General features: G+C 45.3%; 5 protein-coding genes across 5 annotated transcripts; 2 read left to right on the top strand and 3 right to left on the bottom strand.

Moving 5' to 3' along the window:
- Positions 1-437: 437 nt before the first annotated feature.
- Positions 438-1,649, bottom strand: N7529_003491 (M4 family metallopeptidase; the record flags this gene model as incomplete). Its single annotated transcript, XM_057239018.1, has 1 exon — positions 438-1,649. The coding sequence occupies one exon, from the start codon at positions 1,647-1,649 to the stop codon at positions 438-440; it is 1,212 nt and encodes a 403-aa protein (XP_057098313.1).
- A 1,542-nt stretch (positions 1,650-3,191) lies between these two features.
- Positions 3,192-5,008, bottom strand: N7529_003490 (major facilitator superfamily domain-containing protein; the record flags this gene model as incomplete). The annotated part of the gene is made up of 3 exons (XM_057239017.1): positions 3,192-4,463; positions 4,517-4,715; positions 4,845-5,008. The coding sequence occupies 3 exons, from the start codon at positions 5,006-5,008 to the stop codon at positions 3,192-3,194; spliced, it is 1,635 nt and encodes a 544-aa protein (XP_057098312.1).
- A 12,415-nt stretch (positions 5,009-17,423) lies between these two features.
- Positions 17,424-18,161, top strand: N7529_003489 (uncharacterized protein; the record flags this gene model as incomplete). Its single annotated transcript, XM_057239016.1, has 3 exons — positions 17,424-17,527; positions 17,630-17,651; positions 17,706-18,161. The coding sequence occupies 3 exons, from the start codon at positions 17,424-17,426 to the stop codon at positions 18,159-18,161; spliced, it is 582 nt and encodes a 193-aa protein (XP_057098311.1).
- A 3,820-nt stretch (positions 18,162-21,981) lies between these two features.
- Positions 21,982-22,761, bottom strand: N7529_003488 (uncharacterized protein; the record flags this gene model as incomplete). The annotated part of the gene is made up of 2 exons (XM_057239015.1): positions 21,982-22,499; positions 22,599-22,761. 2 exons carry the CDS (start codon positions 22,759-22,761, stop codon positions 21,982-21,984), a joined length of 681 nt encoding a protein of 226 aa, XP_057098310.1.
- Positions 22,762-23,560: 799 nt separating this feature from the next.
- Positions 23,561-25,100, top strand: N7529_003487 (glycoside hydrolase family 18 protein; the record flags this gene model as incomplete). The annotated part of the gene is made up of 6 exons (XM_057239014.1): positions 23,561-23,704; positions 23,847-24,134; positions 24,183-24,242; positions 24,287-24,356; positions 24,410-24,945; positions 25,002-25,100. The coding sequence occupies 6 exons, from the start codon at positions 23,561-23,563 to the stop codon at positions 25,098-25,100; spliced, it is 1,197 nt and encodes a 398-aa protein (XP_057098309.1).

The following is a 25,100-nucleotide window of genomic DNA, read 5'->3' as shown; positions in this document are numbered from 1 at the left end:
CTAGCTGATACCACCTAATATTACCCCGTTATTTGATCAGTCGATATCCCCCGAGAGGATCAAGGGGCCAGTACATGCAGCATTGCAACTTTCATCAACTGGAAAATGTCCTATTTTCTTATCCAGTAAATTGACTTCTAAAGATACCCTTGCGATATAACTACGTAGATGACTTTCAATGGAAACAGCACAAATCTGTTCTTTAGTCAGCCTGAAATTCTGTAGGCCGTTGGCCGACATTTCCTTAGAATTAGCTGAAGTGAAATTAGATATTGATACTTGGATATGAGCCTCTGGCGCCCAAATTATGGCTTATTGATTGGCATTAAATATACTGATTAAACAGCATGCTATCAAGTATTGGAGGATACTACACTTCTATCAAAATCCAGCAGTTGAGGAACGAGCACGACATCCTAGCCCACTTCAAAAGACGATTACAACTCATGCCTGCTATCATCAAACGGATGACCGACCTGGCTCCAAGCTTCCCTGATTTTTGCTTCATGCTCTCCAGCATAAAGAACAGTGAGGTCGGCAAACTCCTTGAATGTAGCGTTTCCGCTGAGCTTACCACTGTTCAGAGCCTTGTACCAAATAGGGCCAGCAGTTTGCCAAGAATATCCTCCAATCCTCGTGGACGCCAAGTAAAAAGCATAATTCGGGATACCGGAATTGATATGAACTCCACCACGATCACTTGTGAGTGGAAGTCTTTTAAAATCTTTCCAATGAGCGGGTTGGGGATCCGATCCGACCCTTTCGTCATCGTAAGCCGTTCCAGGTGCCTTCATGTCTCTTAAAGCTCTACCTTTGATTCCATTAGCCCAGATTCCTTCGCCGATAAGCCAATTGGATTGATCCGCAGTCTGTGGGTTCTCTGGATCCTCACCCCACTGCTTGATCATGATCCCAAAGACGTCTGCGAGGGACTCGTTCAAGGCACCGCTTTGAAAACTATAATCTAGCGGGCTCGAGTACTGCACTACCCCGTGGGTAAGCTCGTGGCCGATAACATCGAGCTCATCCGTGAAACCATTGAAAACAAGGCCGTCTCCATCACCGAAAACCATTTCGCTGCCATCCCAAAAGGCATTCAGATAACCTTTACCGAAATGCACAAAGCCGTCCAGCTTGAGGCCTCGACCGTTGATGGAGTCCCGATTGAAGAATTGGAAGTAAAAGTCATAAGTCTTTCCAAATCCGGCGTAGCATTCATTAGCGTCAGTGCTTGGGTCTTGCTCCTTGGAGATAAGGGCACCGTGTTCCTTGATCATGATGTCGTCGCGAGGAAGATCTTCAGTGGAGTTTTGCGCATTGTACACCGTACGGTTCAGATGGCGCACAGTTCCTGCGGCTAAAGGATTTTCAGTATCATGCGTAAATGTACGTAGAAATGAATCACGTTGATCTTCTGTTACAGCGTGCTGAGCAATTCTTTCGTGGATATAAGGCGGAATGATACCTTCAGAAGGCTGTTGTCCCTGACTGGCGAGGAGACTCTGGCCTCGCGCGATGCGAATATTGTGCAATTCCTTTGTTTTGTCAATGGTAGACTGGCAGGCATTGATGACATGCTCTGGTGCTTGTCCCCTTTCAACAATCTTCTCGAGTACATGTTCTGGTACAATGCAACAGATAGGAGCCATGTTGGTATTCCGAATAGTATGTCTTGGCAGTGTAGAAGCAGCAAGCCTTTGAATCAATGAACCTAGGAACCTTGTTTTTTGAGCAAGGCTACCTCCGAATAAATAGGTTCTTGCAGGCATGATGTAAGAAAATGATTTGGTCTCTTTCCTGCCATTCATAACGCCATGACTGCCACGGCGGGAAAAGGCCCTATTTCAAAAAATAGATCTTGGCGTTCGTCATTTAGATTTCTATCGTATCCGTATATCCATGGATGGAACCCGGCGAGACGCCAATCTCCAACTCTGGTTTGGTAACCCATAATCTGATCCTCTCTCTGTTGACTATTAAGTTTATGATCCAAAAAATAGGTTCTGAGAACAGTCACCCGCAAATATGAAATTGTTTCTCTCTCAGGGCGAAAATAATTCAACGAAATTCTGACATAAAAGACTAGATTCGCCTCAATCGTATAGCGAGATAGACATTGGGGAATCTGAATGGTAGGTAAGCTGAATTTTAACTGTCACAAAATTAACACATCACCAATTTCTTCAGCTAGTCAATACAAGATGGCCTATTGGACCAAAGGATGGCATGAGATGTGCCACCACCTGTCACTATATTCAACTACCTGTTGATCGACTTCTGTTGGATTTTCTTGGGGAGAACCTCTGGTCCAGACCGGGCCGTTATATCGCCGTTTGCGGTGTGTTTGTTGGCGTGCACATGATCGCAACTTGAGAAAAGTCTACTATTATAGTTCGAAATGCATTCTTTCGACGAATCCTTGGTGTCACTCATCTCCAAGACTTTTCATATTCAACAACATGCACTACAAAAGCAGACCGACGATCCTCTTAGCTGCTGACCTTTTCACGTATACCAATCAATAGAGTGCTTAGTAGAGTAAAATTATACATCAAGAGTCCATGTTAACGGATTAACCCACCATGCACTGTAGACCTGCATTTCCATACTCATTTTCTTGCAAGAGAATTTCATCTATTCTACGATATATCGACGAGATTAGAGATTGCAATATGCCACCCTCTGGGTCTTGATGTTTGCCCTGTACTTGTCCGGCCCAGCAACGTCTGTGGGGCATGGGAGGAAGTCGTCGCATTCAATCCAGTCGAGTTGCCTCTCGCTCAAAGACCACTCGCTTCCGATGCGGGTTATTTTTGGCACCCTTTTTTTGGGGATTTGCCGGGCCGTCCTGCTGGGAGCGTAATACGAGGGATAGAAATGAAGTCTGATATCAGGATAATCAGTTTTTGCTGAGGAGGCAATAACCTAGAATGATAAGATGATCTACAATGACTCTGCTTCTGTCTCCCACAGTGTAATCAACCCGAACAGGCAAGGGGAATTTTTGATTTGATTCCTTGATCAAGTACACCAATTCTATCAAGGTCATGACCAAAGTGAGCTCTAAAAAGGCCATTGAAGGTTATCAAACGCCATTTAGGCCATGATGATACATCAAGTCTAGAACATCAAATGCAACCAATCAACGGGAGTGCTGTTTCACAACAACTAGGTCCACCACAGAATAAGAATTAAAAAAGCAACCCCTTTGTATCATTTCTCTCCTTCATCCGGACATCTTTGATCAGTAGCACCCACACGACTGTCACTGCCATGATTGAAATACCTGCTATGAGCATGTCCCGTTGGGCAATGGCATATGCGTGCTCAATAGCAATACGAGTTGTCGATCCGATCTCGAAGCTCAGCTGCACTGGTAGTGACTCATAGATCTCATTCCACCGTGGCTTTGTCTCGGCTGGCAAAAATTCCTGGAGCTTGTTGGGTAGTGTGTTTGTCCATATGGCGCCAGAGATACTATTGCCAATAGCACCACCAATACTTCCGCTTAGACCAAGCAGTGCTAGTGTTGATGCATAATTGTCATGTTCGGATGCTGCTAGGACTGCTGTCTGTTCAAGGGCAATGATGGTACCAGTACCGAATCCTAGGAACACCTCACACATACACATGTAACCGATACTATGGCCGGGTGTCCGGAAATAGAGCATTAAACCTATTGCAAGCATGTAGACCGGGATTGCACATAGGAGTAGCCACTTGAAGCGCCCTGTAATATGAACAAGCCACCCAACTCCAATCAACCAGAGAGGAGAAATCAGGTTTGCAATCGCTGTTATATAACCTGCTTGCATGAGAGTCGTATTATACACAACCTGTAGGAAGGATGTGAAGTATGTGCCCCAGCAACTTGCAGCAATGATGTAGGTAAAGTTCAAAAGGCAAGTACCAATAATTGTTCGTGAAACAAGGAGGTGGTAAGGGATGAACGGCCTTGTAGCAAAGAATCTTTCATAAGCCACGAATGCTCCAATAGTAACGCCGCCTATCACAATCATGCATATTATGTTCGTGGAGTGCCATTTGCCTTCCTGAGAACCTGCCAGGACGAATGCCAATAGAAAGAGGGATAGGCCAGCAGTGAGGAGTAAAATGCCAACCATATCAAATTCAATAATAAGATGCTGGATACGCTGAGTCCAGGACCTTTGGTCAGTCGCACGGTCCGGAAATTTGCCCTGCTGGGCTTTTTTCCGGGCGACTGACCAGATAATAACCAGCGGCATTGTCACAGTCGGTAAAAGGATTGCAATTGTGCCATACGCCCAGCGCCAGTTCGAATTGTTGAAGGACTCTGAAAGTGGTGCACCTGCGAATGCCATGATTATATACGGCGATGAGGTAAAGGCAAATGCAAGAGCTCGGTCCTGCACTTTAGATGTGTCCGCCGTCAACACGTCCACGCAGAAGATTAGGCCCGTAAAGCCTACTGTCACAAATGCCTTTGAATATCATTAGTACTGGGCATTGGAAAATCGGCGATGTAATAAAATACCTGTGCCACGCAATAGGTCACAATGTTATGGCAGCATGCCATCAGAATGAGGCCAACGAGCGCGATAAACAGCATCGAGGTCAATGCAACCACGCGATCCCAAATGTTTAACATCTTGGCGATCGGCATTGTACACGCAGCACTCACAACACTCGTAACAATCTCGATCACCGTCAATAGAGAGTGGCCTTGGAAATCACTAGTAATGTATGGGGACAAATTTGCCGTTAAGCTTCCATTCAAAGCGCGTACAAAATATATCAACCACATGCTTTTGCCACCGAGATGTTAGATGTATTGTGTGGATATATAGTTTTTGTTTACTGACCAGACATAAACCAGGATCAATGATCTTTTGGACCATGACATAGTCACCGCTTCTGCCATCTCCACGCCATGCTGGACCGTTTTATTTGCCTCTTGAGACTCCACAGTCGGAGGGGCCTCGCTGACTGAGGTGACCGCTTGACCGAATACGGTCTTTTCAAGCATCTCGACAAAAGGCAAGGGTGGCCAGAATGAAGGAAAAGAAATGAAAGATTCCTCTGTAATGATCCTACTCAGGAGGGAAGGCGCACTGATAAATAGTGCCTCAAGATGAGATTAGATTGGATTAATCAATCAAACCATCCCATCATTACTTGATGGAATAGCACTGGGGTTACATTGTGTCCCAAAATGGCTTAGTCGCTGCTGCAATCCGAGCTTCGGAGTTACACGGGCCTTTTGCGTTAATCTAATCTGATTGGAATTCCGTATCGCCTCGTACTGATGTAATAAAACCCTACAAGGCGATCCCTCAGGGCTTTGCATTGTAAAAGGTCTATTTTAATTGCGCCTGGAATGGTGTGCTATCCGCCATATAGTTTGTTTAATGGTAACAAAGTCAGACAGCTCGCTGAAATGTAGCACTGTCGAGGTTCAATTTCTCTTCTTTGCCATACAGATGGGATGGGGGCTAATTGAAATACCACTTCAATTCTTGGCAAACTAAAATATTGAAAATTTCAAAAAGGAAGCCTAGACGAACTCACCAATTTTCCTGCTGCCGTCGTTGGCTATCGACAGGATTTGTGGCGTTCGTAGCATGGGTCTTAGTCGCCTTCGGCCGACGATGCACCAAAGACGAGGCAGTCTGAACTCCCACCTGGCTGATGGGAACGTGGGTGCATAGGCCTCGCATAAGTTGGATTCTTTGATGGGTTGATACTGGCCTCTAATCCTACGGAGTATTCAAATAATTTTCAGACGGATCGGACGAAGTAAGAGTTCCGGGCTCGGGAGACTTTTTGCCAAGCCTTTGACGACCAGGCAGTTCTTGAAATCCATTCGAAATGCCAACTACAGTGATCAATCACAGGCGATCGTCTTAGACCTCGGACGAATTCTTGATACAATACTTGAGGTAATTCTGTCAGGCTATACCCATCCCACTGGGCACCACTGGGCAGATCTTCAGGTTCCATCTTTTGACCGTAGACTGTACTGCGGTTCAGGCGCCTGTTCCTGAGACATTCGTGACATATACGATTCACGTGATACGGAGCTAATGCACGATTCTGACTTTGATTTCTGTCAGAATCAAACATGAATCGCTGGAATTAGGGATATAGAAATGCAGAGTTATTGATATTGACCTGAAGCATCAACATAGGCTTGAAGCCCTAATTTCTGTCAGATACCAACATTGTTTTTGATGAGATTGGAAGCTATTTTCCTTTATCGACCAACCGATGGGCATTGTTCTTCGTAGGAAAATTTAATAAAGAGGTTGGTCCCGAAATATAACCTCATTGTTGTGATATGAGGCTGTTGCAGATCAAGAAGCTTCCAGTTCTTTCTGTGTGGAAGAAATACATGATGCAAGTAGATGCCTTCACTGTGTATATATATAGCCTCGGGCCTCCCTCTGAGAAACCAATCAATTAATACCTCTGAATTACAATAGATTCAACTAAATCCCTGTGAGGAAGTGATAGGCAGACCTGTTGACCCACTTGGGCCTTGAAATCGTTAGCCTCATCGATTTTCACAGCTCAGATATCCCCCCTACGTATCGCGCAGGCTTCATTGATACAGACGATGGATGGATGATTTCATTTACCCCATCCCCTCGCCGAAGTTGAAACACTGGATTGAGGTACAAGTGTGATGATTAATCTATATGGAGAGATCCAGCTATTTGTAGTTGCAGCAGCTCATCTCCCTGCTAACAGGCAGACACTCCTATAGATCTATATACATCACGTGACCTGGTAACAAACTTAATTGCGAGGGGTGAGGGTAAATGAAATTCATCCATCCATCCACCCATCCATCCTGTAGTAAGCGCGCGTCATAATATACTTTATCCCTAGTACCTTAGAATTTTGAGCGAGTAAGCCTCCACGCTGCAGCTTTTCGTACTTATCGAGGAGACGTGTCTCGGCTTCAGAGCATGGCTGAGAGGATATTGTCGGTGAATTGCTAACGTGGATCCCGGCGGGTTCGTCATCCCTGCCGGTCCGTCATCCCACTTCAAATCTTCCGCCCATACCTAGCCACCTATCTTTAAACGCCTACCATGCCCCCCAAACGGAGTCAAAAAGCTCAAAAATCAATCGAGCAGGAAGGCAGGATCTTATTAGCTATCAAAGCTATTCAGAATGGCAGAATCACCACGATCGCTGCTGCTGCTCGCTCTTTCGATGTCCCCCGCACAACTCTTGCAGATCGGATGAAAGGCATTTCTAATTTGTATGAAGCAAGGGGTACAGGCCATAAATTCACGCAACTAGAAGAGGAATCAATTCAGGATTGGTTAATCTCTATGGATCAGAGAGGCGCCGCGCTTACAATCGCGATGTTAAGAGATATGGCTAATTTACTGCTTAAACACCGCGGAGATAATGCCCCCCAGACCGTTGGCAAAAATTAGCCAACACAATATATCAAACGACATCCTGAGCTTACTACTCGATTCTCTCGCAAATATGACTACAAACGTGCCCTAATGGAAGACCCAAATACTATTATTGAGTGGTTCAATCTTGTCGAAAAAACGATTACTTAATATGGTATCACTTCGGATGATATCTATAACTTTGACGAGTCAGGGTTTGCGATGGGAGTTAGTGCGACGACGAAGGTTATTACCCAGTCATTTTACACCGGTCGGAGGGGCGTTTTACAAGCTGGTAATCGTGAATAGGTGACTGTTATTGAATCAATCTGTGCCTCCGGACGAGCGCTCCTACCATACGTTATCTTTAAAGGCAAAAACTTCATGGAACGATGGTTTAACGACCTTCCAAAGCATTGGGCTCTTAATGTTAGTCCAAATGGTTGGACAAGTAACGAAATTGGCGTTGATTGGCTCCGCAAACACTTTATTCCGCATACAATAAGTCAGACAAAAGGGAAATATCGTCTTTTGGTCCTCGATGGCCACGATAGTCATCTTACAGCAACATTCGATAAGATTTGCTAGGAAAACAGCATCATACCAATCTGTATGCCTCCGCATGCCTCTCATCTTTTACAGCCTCTTGATGTTGGTTGTTTTGCTGTGTTAAAGCGCTCTTATAGAACTCGGGTTACGGAATATACCCGGTTGGGTATCGATTCTATCGAAAAAGACGACTTCCTTGATATCTTTCCAGCGGCTCGTAACGACTCATTTAAGGAGTTAATCATTCAGAATGCCCTCGCAGCTACTGGTTTAGTGCTATTAGACCCTGATCGGGTGTTATCAAAGCTAAATATTCGTCTTCAATCTCCGCCTCTACCAGATCGACCAGTTTCATAAGGTTTAACATCAGGCAGTAATATCTCTACCGGTATCCCTCGGATAACTAAGTAGCTAGAAAAACGCAAATCTAGGCTCAATTCTAGTCTAAGTTTAGCTGCTAATAAGATCTCTTCGCCTACAAAACGTGATCTTTAACAGTTCTATAATATGTCGGTTAAGCTGGTTCACGAGCATATCTTAATACGAGATGAGATTAAGCGTTTACGGGAGGGAAATAGAAATCAAACGAAAAAGAGGGAGAGATCAAAGAAGCAGATACCTAATATGGGTAGTTTAATAGAGCTTCCGGTCCCTACTACCAATGTGGGTGGTGAGGAAGGTGTTAGTGTGAGATATATATCTAACCCTACACCTGCTCCAGAACCCTAGGTTGAACCTACACTTCCTGTTTTGGCCCCTATACGCCAGTAAACTACATGTTCATTATGTATGGGGAAAGGGCATAGGTATACTATATGCCCGAAAAGGTTTAATTAGTCAATTTTATGGTGTTTTGGTTGTTTAATTGGAGTTTAAAAAGTGTAGAAAATATGAAGTTTTGGTGGGGTGACGGACCGGCAGGGATGACGAACCCGCCGGGATCCACGTTAACGTGGATCCCTGTTACTCCGGCCACCCGGTTACTCCGGCCACCCGCAAAATAAAATGGATCCTATAGCAACGTATGTTTTTGAACATCAACAATGCCCCCAATTCGATCTTAAAAAGCTCAAAAATTGGTTGAACAGGAGGGCCGCCTTCTGTTAGCTATGAAAGCTATAGAAAATGGGAAATACACCTCTATTAGAGCTGCTGCCGAAGCTTTTACTATGCCGCGATCAACGTTACAAGATCGGATGAAGGGCTATGAAAGTCAGGTTATACGCCGCCATCATCGCCATAAATTCTCTGAACCTGAAGAGAAATCGATGGAAGAATGGCTGCTCTCTATAGACTCTAGAGGGTTTGCCCTCACATATACTATATGTCGGGATATGGCTAATTTACTACTTCGTGCCCGTGAATTAACACCCTCCGAGACCCCTCCGAAAGTTAGTAAAAATTGGGTTACAGACTTTATCAAACGCCATGATTCTCTTACCTCCTATCTCTCTCGTCGATATGACTATAAGAGAGCTCTATCTAAAGACCCTAAACTTATAAAAGGGTGGTTTGATCTCGTCCAAAATACTATCTAAAAATATGGTATCATTCCGGCTGATATCTGGAACTTTGATAAGACGGGATTCGCGATAGGTGTTACCTCTTTATAATATATCATATGTTCTACGGAATACTATGGTAAACGAAAGGTTCTATAAGCAGGAAATCGTGAATAGGTTACTGTGGTTGAGACTATTAACGCTGAAGGTGGTATTCTCCCGCCGTACTTAATCTTTAAGGGCAAGGTCTTTTTAGAACGCTGGTTCCCTTTACCTCTAAATTGGGCTATCAATCTTAGTCCAAATGGTTGGACTAGTGACCAGATTGGTCTCGATTGGCTACAGAAGCACTTTATACCTAATTCTACGCGAAAAGGGGCCTATATATTGTTGATTCTTGATGGTCATTCCTCTCATCTTACTCCACAATTTGATAAATTGTGTAAGGAGAATAAGATAATCTGCCTCTGTATGCCTGCCTATACGTCTTATTTACTACAGCCTCTTGATGTAGGCTGTTTTTCTATACTAAAAAAGGTATATAGAGGGTTGATTGGGGAAGAAATGCGGAACGGGGTGAATTCAATTGATAAAGACGACTTCCTTCAAATTTACCCTATCGTAAGAAGGGCTACGTTTAAAGCTTCTACTATACAAAATAGTTTTAGAGGTGCTGGTCTAGTACCTCTAGATGCTAATCATGTATTAGAGAAGCTTAACATTTGTGTTGAATCTGTGAACTCTCTCCCTTCTGACCACCCACTACGGCCTACTTCTTCTAGTAGTACTAGCGATTTGGATACTCTCTGGGGTCTCTCAAAAGTTCAAAAAACAAGTTCTACGATCAAAAAAGGACTAGAACCTCTGTCGGGACCTATGACTTCACCTTTAAAACGGCGAATTCATCGATCGCATGATATGTATATTCGGACCGTAGTTCGGCTTACTATTGTGGAAGACCGCCTAACGAAATTAGAGGCTTCAAATAAGAAGGTTGTTAAAAAGAGGGCTGCTAGTAAGAAGCAGATACCCTATATAGGCAGCCTGCGGAGTTTGGAGGAAATTCGACAGGGTGTGGATGTGGAAAATGAAGATGCAATGGAAGATATATATCTAATGGATACTGCTGTGGAAGTTGCAGTTGAACCTACACTTCCTCCTATGCCCCTAATTAGGCGTGTTGTGACGTGCTCTGGGTGTGGAATTCAAGGGCATACATATACTACATGTCCTACGCGTTTTAGATAGTCAATTTATGTTTATTTTTGGTATTGAATATGATGTTCAAAATTATGATTTTTTGAAGTTCTAAGAAAGTGGCCGGAGTAACCGGGTGGCCGGAGTAACAGGGATCCACGTTAGGGGGATCTAACATGACTAAGTAATTACAAATAATAGTGGATACTTGCTGGCAATTCACCGACAAGGTTCTTTGTCAGAATGCTATCTACACCTGGCCAATAAGAATGTGCGAAAACTCTGTGTTTTATTTACCCTGGCTCTGGCAATTTGTAGGGTTTCTGGCATGACTAAGTAATTACAAATGAACAGTGGATACTTGCGGGCAATTCACCGACACACCCCCTTATCGGGGTCAGCACTCTCTGCTCTCTGGCCTCGATGACGACCTGGTGAATCTACCCTGAAAGCTCCATTTAAACACTTTTCATGAAGCAGCCTCTGTTTCCTATTCAGGAATCACTGATCATGTGATCGATGGTAAACATCCTGAGCAACCTAACAAATTCCTTATGCTTCTGTCTAGGAAGCAGCTTCGTCAAGCCGTCAGCAACCATCCTCCCGGTCGGCACCTATCTCACGGCAACCCTCCCCGCTCTGGCTTCCTGTCGTACCCAATGGTTATGGATATCAATGTGCCGGAGCTTAGTCTCAAACCGGGAATTCTCCTGGTTTACCAAGGCGACTGTACGCTCGTTGTCACAGTCAATCGTCATGGTATGTGTTATGTTAAAACCGATGTTTTCAAACATCCTTCTCCACCACTAGAGGTGCTTGCTGGCTTCGGAAAGTGCTAGCAACTCCGCTTCAGTGGTAGATGTTGTGACAGTGGACTGTTTACTGGCTTTCCAGTCCACAGGGCCCCTATATATCTGAATAATGAATCCAGCGGAGCTCTTTCTGTCGTCGTGATCCCCGTACGAAGCATCGCTTGCTATCTGTACCGAGTGATCACTTGATTTGATCCCTAAACCCGAGTTTGGGCTTCCCACACTAGCTGAGTATTCAATGGCAAGATACCGGGTAGAATACAGGTAGATGATCAGCCTATCAACTGCCTGGTGGTGCTGTGGTCCTGGGTTTACTAGGAACTGTGCTAGTTTAGCACACGCTTTAGTAGCATCGACCCGTGTGATGGTGCAGGCATATCCTGCAGAGCCAACCTTTTGTTGATACAGGTTGATCTCCCGGGGAGTAGCTTGGCCATCATACTTCTTAAGGTCTTTAACAGCCATTGGTGTGCTCACTGGTGCTCGCTCTATAAGATTGTAGCGAGCGGCTATTCTAGTGATATAGCTATCTTGGCATAACCACAGCTTCTTCTGCACCCTATCTCTGACAATCCGGATATTGAGAAACCACTCAGCGTCACCATGGTCTGTCAATTCCTAGTGCGCTTCGAGGGCTCTCTCCAGATCAGCAGCTTGCTGCCTTGCAGTGTAGTGTGCAGCAATCAATATATCATCCACATAGAAGAATATCAATATGCCTTTCCCCACAAACACACAGGGATCCTCTGGGACTTGCCTTAGCCCCAACTTCTTCAATACAGCAGCCGCTTCCTGCTGCCATAGCCTCGGAGAGATTCTCAAACCGTAGAGCGCTCTCCGTAGTTTCCAGCACTTGCCGGGGGTAGCGAAACCTTCAGGCATGTGGGTGTACGTTTCCTGATCTAGTTTAGCATTCAGAAACGCAGTAACAGCGTCTCTTTGCCTTAGATCAAGATCATATGCCGCCACGAGGGCAAATAACATTCTCGCAGTGCGAGCAGCAAGTGTAGCTGCTCTCTTCTCTTCGGCAGAGATGGTCTCGAGGTCTCCGCGCACACAGATCCGGGCTTTAAGCTTAATGAGATACCCATCTTAGTCAAATTTGTATGCGAAGATCCATAGGAGAGGGAGCACTTGCTTTCCTTTGTCTTTCGGGGTTGATACCACCTCAAAGGTCTGCTTGCTGGTAATGCTATCGATCTCCTTCCTCATTGCTGCCGTCCAGCCTTCCTGGAACGGGTGGTTCAGCACATCTTTCCAACGCTTCGGAAGAGGTGGCATGTCATCTCTATGCCGGCGAGTCTCCGGTTTCTCTGCGTTCAAACCTGCTGCGAAGGCTGCAAGCATGATTGGTGAGTCTTCATGAATGGTGGCATGCGCGTAGTAATCATCGTCTCGTTTTGGTTGGCGAGATCTCTTCCCAGAGATAATGTTGCTGGTGTCAACATCTCTAAATATCTCTCTGGTAGCGATGGGTGTTAACTCGCTCTGTAGCTGCCTTTCCAATTCATCATCTGTCTCTGGTGTTGCTGCCAGATCACCTTCTTCCTGGAGATCACCTTCTTCCTGAATGTAAGTTCCATCACTAGTCCATTCATTCTCATCACTTGCTAACCCTTTCCCATCGTTTCCATCATCTCTAGGTGCTTCCACCCCCTGATCTGGCAGTGACGGTGATGGCGATATCCTTTGTGGAGGTTCTGTTGATGGTGGTGATGGCTCTGGTGAGGGCGCTGTTGGTGGCACCTGTGTTGGCACCGGCGGCCTCACCCCCTGAATATTGGCTTCGCGGGGCGGGGTTGGTGGTAATGGCACATCTTCTGGAAACGCACCTGGCACCTGCTCCACTGGCTGGCTGGCCTGCCGTCTTTCTGGCGTTGGAGAGGGCGTTGTCCTTGCTGGTTTGGTGCCTCGTTGCTTATGCAACTCTTCCTGTTCCAGAGTGTCTATTTTATTTACAGTTTCTGCTGCGATACTATGTTCCTCTTGACTCGCAGGAACATCTTCCTCCTCATTTCTTCGCGAGGAGAGCGGCTCTAGCATTTGTTGAGCTGCTTGCTCTACCTCATTGGCTCTTGCCGCTGTTGCGATCTCTCTGATCAACTAAAGAACTTCTTTATCTGACAGATACTACGGTTCACTGACAATAGGCAGGGGGATTGCCTGGTGGTGCTGATATTCAGGTGTGTATTTCCTCGATTCATCAAACACGGCGTCGCGAATCACTTTCACTTTCCCTGTATGTGGAATCCACACTCTCCAAACATTCGTTGTGATATAACCAACCAGGAATCCGATCTCTGCCCTAGGGGCCATCTTATCAGATTGCACCTGCTTATTGATTCTACAGTAGGCAAGACTGCCATACAATTTCACATTCGATAGGTTCACTTTCGGCAACTCGTTGTCACCCCCGAACCCCCGTCGAATCTCTTGCCACGGTACGATCCACCGATTCTCCGCAGATACGAAGGTTGGGATTCGGTTTAATAACCATACCGCAGCTATCACAGCCTCTGGCCATAGTTCTTTGGGAAGCTTTCCCTCTTGAATGAGCATTCTAGCACGCATGATGATCACACCACCTGCACGCTCAATATAGCCATTCATTTCTGCATGCCCTGGAGGTGAGTGATACACCACGATTCCCTCATTCGTTAGGAATGTGTGTACAGCACTTCCTGCCGCACGCTCGTTGTCATAGTGGAAAGCCTTGATAGGCAGGTTCCACCAATTCCTAGCAAATGCCACGAAGTCACTAATCGCTTGCTGGCATTCAGACTTCTTCTCGTGCGTCATAACCCAGTGAAATTTCACCCCGTCAACATAGAAATGGGATATCCACTGGTGCTTGTTGTAGCCAGGTTGGATTTGTATCAGATCAAAATGCACCCTGCCAAACCTACCAAAGGTTTGTCCAATTGGTCTTCGAGAGATCTGTCTTGGCGCATGTGATAACCTGCATGTTTCACAGTGCACCCCCGGATCTCCTTCACTCGCTGAGGGTGTTAACGATGGTAACACTCCCACTCCTTCCACCATTTGCTCGAGCTTCTTAATACTCCGTTGGTTGATATGGGCAAACCGGCGATGCCAGTGCTCAGGTGTTGCTTCCTGAACTCTGGTTTGGACTGAACGCCGGGTTGCATGCACAATGGTGGATGGTGTTAATTGTCAATAGAGGGATTTACCCTCCTCATTCGGCCGATCAAAGATCCACAGGCCAATAGGGTCATGTGTCGTGCTGACGATAGGCTTTCCAGAAGCCCTTTCTAGCAAGCAATCTGTCTGCTGACACCAAGTCACACCCCGTATCTTCAACTGGTGATACGAGACAATGCTAGTGTGGAAATCAGGTGCATATTCCACATCTGACAGTGTGATAACCCTTGCCGTACCTGTTTCCGGGTTCCTGCCTGTTAATCTAACAGTGCCAGTGCCATACGACATGCTAGAGGCATCTCCGGTGGCCAGCGAGGCTTCGTCAGGTGTGAAACTAATGAATCTTGACTTGTCATTACAGACATGTATATTGGCTCCTGAATCCAGGATCCATCTGTTACGCATCTCAGGTCTGTGCTTCACGTTTGGTGGCAGTGATCTCTTAGGAGTGGTGGTCTTGCCCATAGGCTCCCCCCTACTTGCTCGTGCATGCATGACGGTTGAGAAATTGAGTGCTGGTGCACCCACTTGCTCGTGAACTTCCTCAACATCATAGTTCACGAATGCAACTTTCTTTTGGGCATTTCCCTATGAATTCTCTTAGGCAACCAGCTTATCTAGGTAAGCCCTCTATTCAGGGTCGTTGTCCAGTAACTTCTTCACCTTCTGAACCTTCCTCCCATAAGGGTTAAAGGTTTCTAGTACCAGTTTTGGGTTCACATACCAGCATGTTGCTGGCCGGTGCCGAGGGTATTGTCTTCCATAGGGGCAATGGCGCTTATCCATCGGCCCTGTGGTCACTTGAGATTGATTATCTAGCTTGGCAACAGACTTACTGCCTGTGTTTACTACTCCGGGTTTAGCTTCTTCATGGCCTTGCCAGGTTAAGAAAGCACTCTTCGGAGCGGTCAGTGATGATTTCCCTGGACTAAGCTCTCGGTAAGAGACCCTAAATGAATCCATGATCTCCTGAATAGTGAATTCATCATGTTGGAGGAAGCACCTCCGATATTCAACTTGCCACCACATAGGCAGCACATCTTTCACTGCTTGGAAGAAATATCTAGCGGCGTCTTTATGGGTCATGACAACGCCCACATTCTCTGCTTCTTCCCGGAGTGCATCCCAGTGATCGATCCACGTTAACACATCCTTAGGAGGCCTTACTCCCGCTATAGCGTGCCATCTGCGAATCACCTCTTCTTCATAGATCGTGGAGGTTCCAAAACGTGTTTTCAGAGATCTCAGGCGTTGATAAGGGGATCTCATTTGCTGCACAGTGCCATGGAACTTCTTATCAAGGTGAGCAAGTATCCATTCTTGGACCTCAGCTATTCCCCGCTCCTGTTTCTCCCATTAGGCCGTGCGGAATTTACATAGATCGAACTGATCTCTCCACAATTTGACCCTCTTCTCATCCCTATAGTCTTCAGGGTAAGGTTCAACGATGGGTTCTTCCATCTTCATCGGCAAGTGGCTCTCCGGTGTGGCCGGGTTGCAGAACTGCCATACTCTCCGCGTGGTAGCAAATTGCTCGCAGAGGTCAATCCACTTGTTCCATTGCGCGGAATCTCGAAGTTTATCGCCTTTACGGGCGGAGAGCATCGCCACTGTGGATGCATCCATGATGTCAGATGTATCTACACAGGGTATAGGGGTATTGGCTCGGAGGAAGTAGCAATCGGGTGTTGAAACGTGCTTAATTCAGGTATCGTGAGAAACAACAACAGCGACGGCGAGGTGTTTGACGACGGTGAGGTTCAGGGTGCTCCTGAATAACTTCTTGCGATATCTGACCAATTAAACAGTGCGAATCGGGCTCATAACTGTCGGTATGCTCACTCGCCCTGGCCAATAAGAATGTATGAATGCTCTGTCTTTTATCACCCCTGGTTCTGGCAATTTATAGGGGGATCTAACATGACTAAGTAATTACAAATAATAGTGGATACTTGCTGGCAATTCACCGACATTGTCAAGACGCTTTGCTCTGGGCATGACTAATGTAAGGATTGATGTTGTTTATACACCATAATGCGCATTCTACCGACACGCTCGGAATCAGTTTCCCATCTTTACTCTATTCTCTCTTTCCTGAACTCTAATCCAAAACAGGCTGGTCCTTTTAAAATGTAGTAAGTTACAGGAGTTACAGGATCTTGAACTGTATTGTAACAATAAATGTCAGCATTGTTGGGGCTGTACATAGAGTCAGTTTTCCGCCTCAACTCCTGCTCAGGCCAGTACGTCGAAAGTTACTAGTTGCTAGGAATTATGGGAAACCGTGTCAGAGATCGAGCATATATAGTAGCTTGGGTGATTGGTCGCTGACTGAACATTGCGCCTTTTTGGCCAGCTGGCGTAGTGATACAACCCAAGCACCCACGATCCGCCACAAACCGAACGCATGCTCCCAGGAATCAATACCAACTCCCAGCAGTCTTTGCATCTTCCCAGGGCTTTCAGAGTTAGCAAGCAAATGGGGGTATGGACGCGTGACTGGCCGTGAGTGTGATTCAGACCTAATGCATACGCTCACGGGGTGTTGTACATGAACTTGTCTAGTCCAGAGTAACAGCTGCACTGCCCCCTTAGAACTATTTGACGCGGTCCGGGGCAATTTTCATCTTCACAGCTTACATTAACATATTGGCGCCTTGTTGTTCAATTGGTGCGCACTATTTTAACATAAAAAGCCCCATGCCCACTGTTCAGCCTTTATTTGCAGTGGAACTTTCTCACGTCTTTCAAAAAGGCCTAGCCTCTCACCAGCCGTTTCGTTCGACTCAAACTTTAAATTCAGAATGGCTTCTCACTCAGCTCCGGTTTCAATGCCCTTGAATGGCCCTGCTCTGCTGCAGTGCTTTTTTGGCGACTATGATTATGTCAAAACTGTGATGGAGGAAACGTCTGCCATTTTGGCTGTTGAGCCCATAATATAGAAACGATCTACTGTATACATACTATCTCCCGTCTCCGCCTTTCTTTGGCACCGGTTTTTGACGACCAGGGCCTATTATGACGCTACAGACGTATGAGAAACAATCCTAGCAAGTTCCATTATTTTAGGTTAACAAACTTTGCAGGAGAATTTTGGATCGTCTTATCGGAGACTCACGGACGGAAAGAGCGTCACTGTCAAGCTATTAAACAAAGCTAAACTTTCTTTCTTTGCCACCCATGAGATATGTATAATTGACAAGAGAGGTGTATACTTGCCTTTCATTTCTACCTCAAATGAAAAGAACACAGTTGTCTGTGGTCCATTGAAAGGGCGCTGGCAGGTCGATGAGCTTGACACCCTCAGACGCCGTGGATGGACTGTCCATCACTACGCCGCTGGTGAGTTGCTTGATGTTACTACAGATTTGAAGCTGGAAGCAGAACTATCCCTAGAAAATGGCTGTTTATTCCTCGATGAATACAGCGCTGTAATTGAGTACAACGCTGAGGAAGATGACGCGCTGATATCTACGAGCACAAAGCTGAGCGTGAAAGACGACACCGGAATTGAAGTCGATTTACTCGGGCTTGAATTTTAATGGAAGATTGCGGGATACACAGTTATTTGAAATGAGATTTAATCTTCAGGATCGAAAGAGTTCCATTGGCCTACAAATATGCCTTCTAGAGAGCCTCTACGGAGAAAGGTAAGCTTACAATCCATATGCTAAAGGCCCGGTTGTTCTTTATCTCGTCGTCTAGATACCCATTCTAATATCTGTGACTCAAAGCCATTTCAGGCAAAGCTGTGTCCTGAAACTTAGCTTTCAAGGTCTATTTTGAGCATACGATATTAGACTATGGAAATTGTCACATGTGCGTCTTAATAAATTTTAAGCACCGTCATAATTGAACAAATTTGATTAAGAGGTGGGATTTCCCAACTAGTAAACGAGGTAGTGATAATGGATCCGTTCATTCCGGAGGGTGTCTACTTGGTGTCAAAAACGCGAGGTTGTCGAAGTCGGTTGTTGTTGATGTCGGTCGAAAGTGTCAGACGGTCTAGGACTGAAGAATCAAGTATAACAGGCTGAAGAACGCTGGAAAACAACGTTGAAAGCGAGGGCGCTCATTATGCATGAGAAAGACACCTATTGAAAGAAGATAGAGAAGAAAGAGATCGTTTAAGATGACAGCGTTTATAAAAAGCGGAGCGTGTAGTACATAGAGCATAGGGAATGACATCAACTATCTCGGTGTAATATAGTAGTAAACAAGCAATTAAGTGATGACTGAGGGAGCGGAGTGTAGATTCGATGAAATGAACAACATACTCAATGTGGTTTGAGGAAATTTTGATTTATCTTTACTCGTTTTGCACACATAATGCTCTTAGGATTTAAACATGGCCGGATAAATAGAACTACAGGCCAAAGTGGTTGAATAACCCTGTGAAAAATGATTGTTAGTTCATTAATCAATTGACCAGGTTAACTATCGTCACCCCCCTCCCTCTCCCATGCGCTTTCCTGCTTTCCAGCCTAAATTCAAACATTTTTTTTGATCAGGGTAGCCACTATCTATATTACTGGATGAGTGGCCCACACAACTCCAAACCAATGTTTATATTACACATGCTACAAGATATACGCAGATACGTGGGGGCCTAGCAACACCAAATGCTATCTCAATTCGCCGACCACCCACGCCACTGTTGGTTCACTGACCAACATTCGGCGCATGACCTTGGCATGTTTGTATACTCAATTAGTTGCGGGCTTATTAGAATACGACCCGCTTGGGTCTCGAGAGGCATTTAATTGATCAGGTGACCTGAAATACTATCAACTACCTATCCGGTCACCCTCTCAACCCAACATGAAACTTCATTCGCCGATGAAACCGACTTTACAAGTTTTATTGGAGGCAGCGAAGGCAAGAAGAGTGGCATCTTAAAAATTGGGAGAGTATAAGTCCCTATGTTTAGACCTCACAACTTTGTGTATTCCACGATGAATTCGAGAGGCTCGGTGATAATATTTGGTTTTTAGCGTCTGTCAATCTATAGGATGTTTGAAGACGCAAGGTTCTCTCAACATCCTTCAAAATGATGTTGTATAATATACAAAACTCAGCAGATGTTAGTGTGGCCCGCAAAAATACTAGGCTGCTCTAACTTCCGTGAGGCATGGGATGGCTGTTTCCCTCGCCTTTTTCTTAGGTGATCAATCATAATAATAGCTGCTGCTGTCCAGCGTACTCTGAGTTCGCTGAAAAATGATGTTAATTTCTTTCTTTTTGATTGAATGGAGCGGTTTTTCTTCCAACCTTGAATGTGGCATGATAGGTCTTCCCCGTAAAACATAAATAGGTTGCATTAGCCTCCTATATATGGCCTTTAAAGGAAGAGTACATTTGGCTGACAGCAACTTGATCTTACAACATATCTATACTGCTTCGGTGGGAACATCTTTTTCAACAATCAAACCGATATCATGGGAAGGGTTTTGAATGTTCTTACAAGATTCCGGAAAAAGCACTGTACCGAAAAGTTCAAACTGAATCACGTACCATTGAGTACGCCTCAGTCGGCTCTTGACAAGAGGATTTTCTATATCGACTGGACGCCTAGGCCAGGATGGAAGCACCATAGAGGCAAGGACTTTGTTGGGAACGATTGCTGGATTTTCACGAGCCCAGATAGCCCAGACCTTCGTCTTGACGAGATGCAACTAAAGCTTTACCGAAATCTTTCCTTTCGACCGGTATTTGAGAATGGTGAAATAAAATACACGCACACAGGTGACCCTCCACTTGAATGTATCACGAGCCCAGTTGCTTTGAAAAACGCAAGACCTTATTGCGTCGGAAATTATCTTCGGCTGACGTCGCGCGCTTGAGCGAGGGCCGCCGTGCCTTGCCCGAGGCTTGTTTTCTTGACCCCTCTTGAACTAGATGGAGACCGATGCAGGGTAGCAACGACCCTTGATTTAAATGTAATAAGGGTTTTCGCGGGTCCACTTTAGTCTAATTGTTACACGAATACATAATCATAGGCACTGGGAGACAATTCTCGATAAACTGAATGCTATATTGTACTAGATATGGAATTGAGCTATGTTCACATCTATACCAGCACGTGAGTCTGAAAAAGTACAAAAATGTAAGTACCGGAGTGATAGGTTTACGAACAACTAGTATTGCGGCTACCAATTGAGTGAGTTCTTTGAAGAATTATTCGGACATCGATATTGAAATGTTTAGATGGGATTTAAAGTGTAAAGTGCGCTTTGGTATAATGGATGAATGTTTTGGCTGCTTTAATGTTGGTTGATATAATTCCTATGAATTTCGCATCAAGGAGACCATATATATACGCCTTCACTAGAACTACGACGCTGTTTAACATGTGCCTCTTCCAGTATGAAACAGATAAATGGGGTTTTCTCCCCGTGATCTTATAGATATGACACCAGCATAAAACAAGTTTTTAGTGCAATTCATTGGCCAACCATAGGTGTTTTGGATCCAACTAGAACGTGGCAAGAAAGCACCTTGCATAATGCCGTTGATACCATAATGTCAACACGCCACTTAAACATCGTGCTGATCCCTATTAGCTTATCCATCTAGAATTCAAATAGAAGTGAAGCTATCCCATCAGATGTGGTCATTCCGAGATAGACAAGGATATAGATCAACGCGGGGCTCGTGCATCCTGCATCATTTGTATAAAACCGCGTGACCTTAGAACCATTCAATGCAGTATGTTCTCATAAAATCTATTGAGCTGGGATGATGGCTTCTAAAGCATAGGCTTCTACACCCGAGCCCGGATGAATAGCTTGCCTCCACCCGGAAGGGAATAGACGTAGACTCCCCGAGACATCCAAAGGTAAAAGAATAATGTTGTTTTAAAGTATCAAGAGCAAGAGTGGAAAGGAAACTGAGTCAGAAGACATTTACGGGTCGAAAGAAACAGTCAAAAACAACTTCATCTTATTAGAATACAGCTAATTGGTTCATTCAACCCTCAAATCCTAACCTCATTATATCACTAAAATTGATTGACCCATCTGCTTCCACTGCCACCTGTTCTAAATTTGAGAAAAACAATGCTCGGAGAACATCAAGGTACATTTATCTTCAGACTAGCATTCGAGTAATAAATCATTGAAACGGTCAAACATAAGAGTCCTCAGGCCAACGCCTGTCGATGGACTTCAATTTTAGAACTATTTTGTTGACCGCACCGATAAGCACATAGATCTCGAACGATAGATGATCGCTTTCTACCGCTCCGTAGTTTTATATTACTATGCTTCAAATAGTCATCCGCAACCTGCTCCGCGATTGCACGGAACTGAACAAGCTGCATTCCAGATTCCCAGAGAGATGTCACGGACATCGGGGAAGACTCTAGTTTGTGGTTTCTGCCGGGTTGTATTTGGGAATTTCGATAGAATTTGAAGGCTCTGAAGACTCATGTTTCACAAATCTTTTCACACTTTCGTCCAAGTCATCGCCGATATCTATGATTTGGGCGTCGTCGATGTTAAAGTCGGCCTTGATACCAAGTCCTTCAACATCATCAAGATCGCTGTCGGAGTCGATACCTAAGTCTGTCGTGTTGGAAACCGGGCTTTTTGGCACCAGCCATTTGTCTTTAAAGTCCGAGGAACTGCTTAATTCCCTGTTGAAAGTCGGTAGAATATGTACTCTGTCAACTTCTCGTTGACGCTTCTTCGATTCTTCGCGCTCTTTAGCCACAACCAAATCGAGCTCTTTGCATTGCACTTGCTCAAGCTCTCTTTTCTTTTCCCGATTGGCCATGGCCACAAGTCCATCTGCCACCCCAAGTCGGTAACTGAATATGGGTGTGCCACCTTTATAGGTACCTGCCCACTCCAGGATTTGGTTGTGTGCGAACTCAAACCCTATCGCTGCAGCAACAGTATTTTGGGCAATTCTAAAAAACGACTAGTTCGAATTCGTGCGGAAATCTATCGAAAGGGAGCTGCAGTTGAATAGGGTACCCATTGTTGTTGCCACCTTCATCGCGAAAGCCGCCTTTATAACCCCTTTCGACGAGCTCGCAGTCCTTATAACGCTCACAACGCTCTGTCCACCATAATGCGCCTTATTGCTATTGTCATCACTGGCCATGAGGTCCGCTTGGGTCACATTGTTCTGGCTCATGAGCTTTTGAGATACAAAGAGAGAGGCTTTGGCTTCCGCTTCTGGCGTGTTGGCATGATGGCGCGATTTGGACGTTTTTGGATCCGATGCAGAATCCTCTTGTCGACCGTTGATGCGACCTGGCTTTGATTTTGATGACTAGTTTGAATCACGGTTGCTTTCTAAGCAGGCTTGGTAGCAGATCTCTTTCTTTCCACTTGGAAGGGATTAGTGGCCATTTTGGGTTTATGCATGTGACGAGTTAAGGATAAGATAATAATCGGGAGAGAGAGAGAGAGAGAGAGAGGAAAAGGGTTAGACTACATTTACAGGACCTTTGTTTCAGCTGATTGCTTGTATAGAGTTGCTAGTGGTGTCTTGAAGTTGACTCTTTCAGTTGTTGGCACGCAACCGTGCGCACATTGTGATGAGAAGGGGTGCAATTGGGTGCGTATCTCTTCCCCTTTTTCCGTCATGTAGAGATAGAACCGGTGGAATAATAAACAGAATCCTGGTTAGCTATACCCTGGTCAAAAAAAGTGGCCGGGAATGTTGAGGGCTGATAATTGATTGGGTCGTCGAACGCGGCCACCAGTATTGGTTTAAAGTATGTACGCCGCAAAGTCACATCTGTGAACTATATTGAGGGGTTAAATAATGACTTATTGTATGCCACAATGACCAATAAATTGTTTATTGACCTCGAGTACAACTAATCTAGCTTCTCACTGCCTCAGAGTTATATAAAACAAGACCTTCCCTTTCCGGCGCTTGCTGAACCGACCCATCTCATCGGATATAGCCTTGCAAATCTCCCGTAATGTACTTTGCCCTTCCCTTTTTGTTGGGCCTAGCGCGGCTGGCCAATACTGCCTACAATCCCTCCTTGACAAAGATCAATTCAACCGACATTGCTACTCGTGATGTTAACGGATATCGCACCGTGGCCTACTTTGTGAACTGGGTATGTGTCATTTATATACGCCATTACTGGACCATAACAACTAAGTGAACATGGCTAGGGCATCTATGCTCGTAATTTCCACCCTCAAGATATCCCCGTCGAGCGACTGACCCATGTTCTCTACGCGTTTGCCAATGCCTAGGCCTCTGGTGAGGTAATCCTGTCGGATGACTGGTCCGACACTGACAAGCATTACTCCACTGATTCCTGGGCTGATACTGGAAACAACGTTTATGGCTGTGTTAAGCAGCTTTTTCTACTGAAGAAGAAAAATCGCAACCTTAAGGTTCTTCTGTCGATTGGAGGCTGGACCTATTCTTCCAACCTCAGAACAGCCTTTAAGACCGAGGCAGGACGCCAGAAGATTGCTAATAGTTCTATCGAACTGCTGAAAAACTTAGGCTTTGACGGTATTGATGTAGATTTTGAGGTGAGTATGTTATCTTGTTTCTCGAAATTTGACGCTTATATCAGATAGTACCCTGCCAATGATAAAGAAGCGGGCCAATTTGTAGATACCCTACGCCGTCTTCGTGAGGTATGTTTACGCTTATCTTTTGCTGACTCGGCTAAGTATTTCAGGCGCTTGATTCGTATAGCTCAGTCAATACTAACGGCTATCATTTCTTGCTCACAGCTGCGTCCCCTGCTGGTACGTGTATTTCTCTGAAACAACCTAACTAAACTAGCTAACTTAGATTCTAGGCCCTGCCAATTACCATAAAGAGCATCTCGCTCGGATGGATCAGTATCTTGACTTCTGGAACCTGATGGCCTATGATTACGCGGGAAGCTGGGACACCGTTGCTGGACACGACGCCAACCTCCACCCATCCAACGGTAACCCAGGAAGCACTCCCTTCAACACGGACCAAGCAATCGATTACTACACCTCGCGCGGAGTGGCCTCACATAAAATTGTTATGGGTATGCCTCTATACGGCCGGGCCTTCAGCGACACCAATGGTCCTGGCCAAGCTTATAATGGTGTTGGTGTTGGTAGCTGGGAAAATGGCGTTTGGGATTATAAGGCTCTGCCGCGGCCCTGCTGTGCGGTCACAAATCTGGATCAGGAAGCTGCTAGCTACTGTTATAACTCAAGATCGCGGTTGTTTATCAGCTATGATACCCCCGAGATTGCGCGTAAGAAGGGTGAGTATATCAAGTCCAAGGGCCTTGGCGGTGGTATGTGGTGGGAGCTCAGCGGTGACAAACAAGGTGACGAAAGTTTGATTGCCACGGTATGTCTCACTCATATATGACGTATGACCTTCGAACTAACTTGGGAGTTTGGCAGGTTGTGGATACTGTTAGAGGCACTGGCGCTTTAGACAAGAGCGAGAACCAGCTGAGTTACCCTGCCTCCAAATATGACAATTTGAAGGCTGGCTTTTAA

Source organism: Penicillium soppii, assembly GCF_028829465.1.
Source record: "Penicillium soppii strain IBT 18220 chromosome Unknown utg000004l, whole genome shotgun sequence".
NCBI classification, from domain to species: domain Eukaryota; kingdom Fungi; phylum Ascomycota; class Eurotiomycetes; order Eurotiales; family Aspergillaceae; genus Penicillium; species Penicillium soppii.
This window is presented reverse-complemented; position numbering and strand designations above follow the sequence as displayed.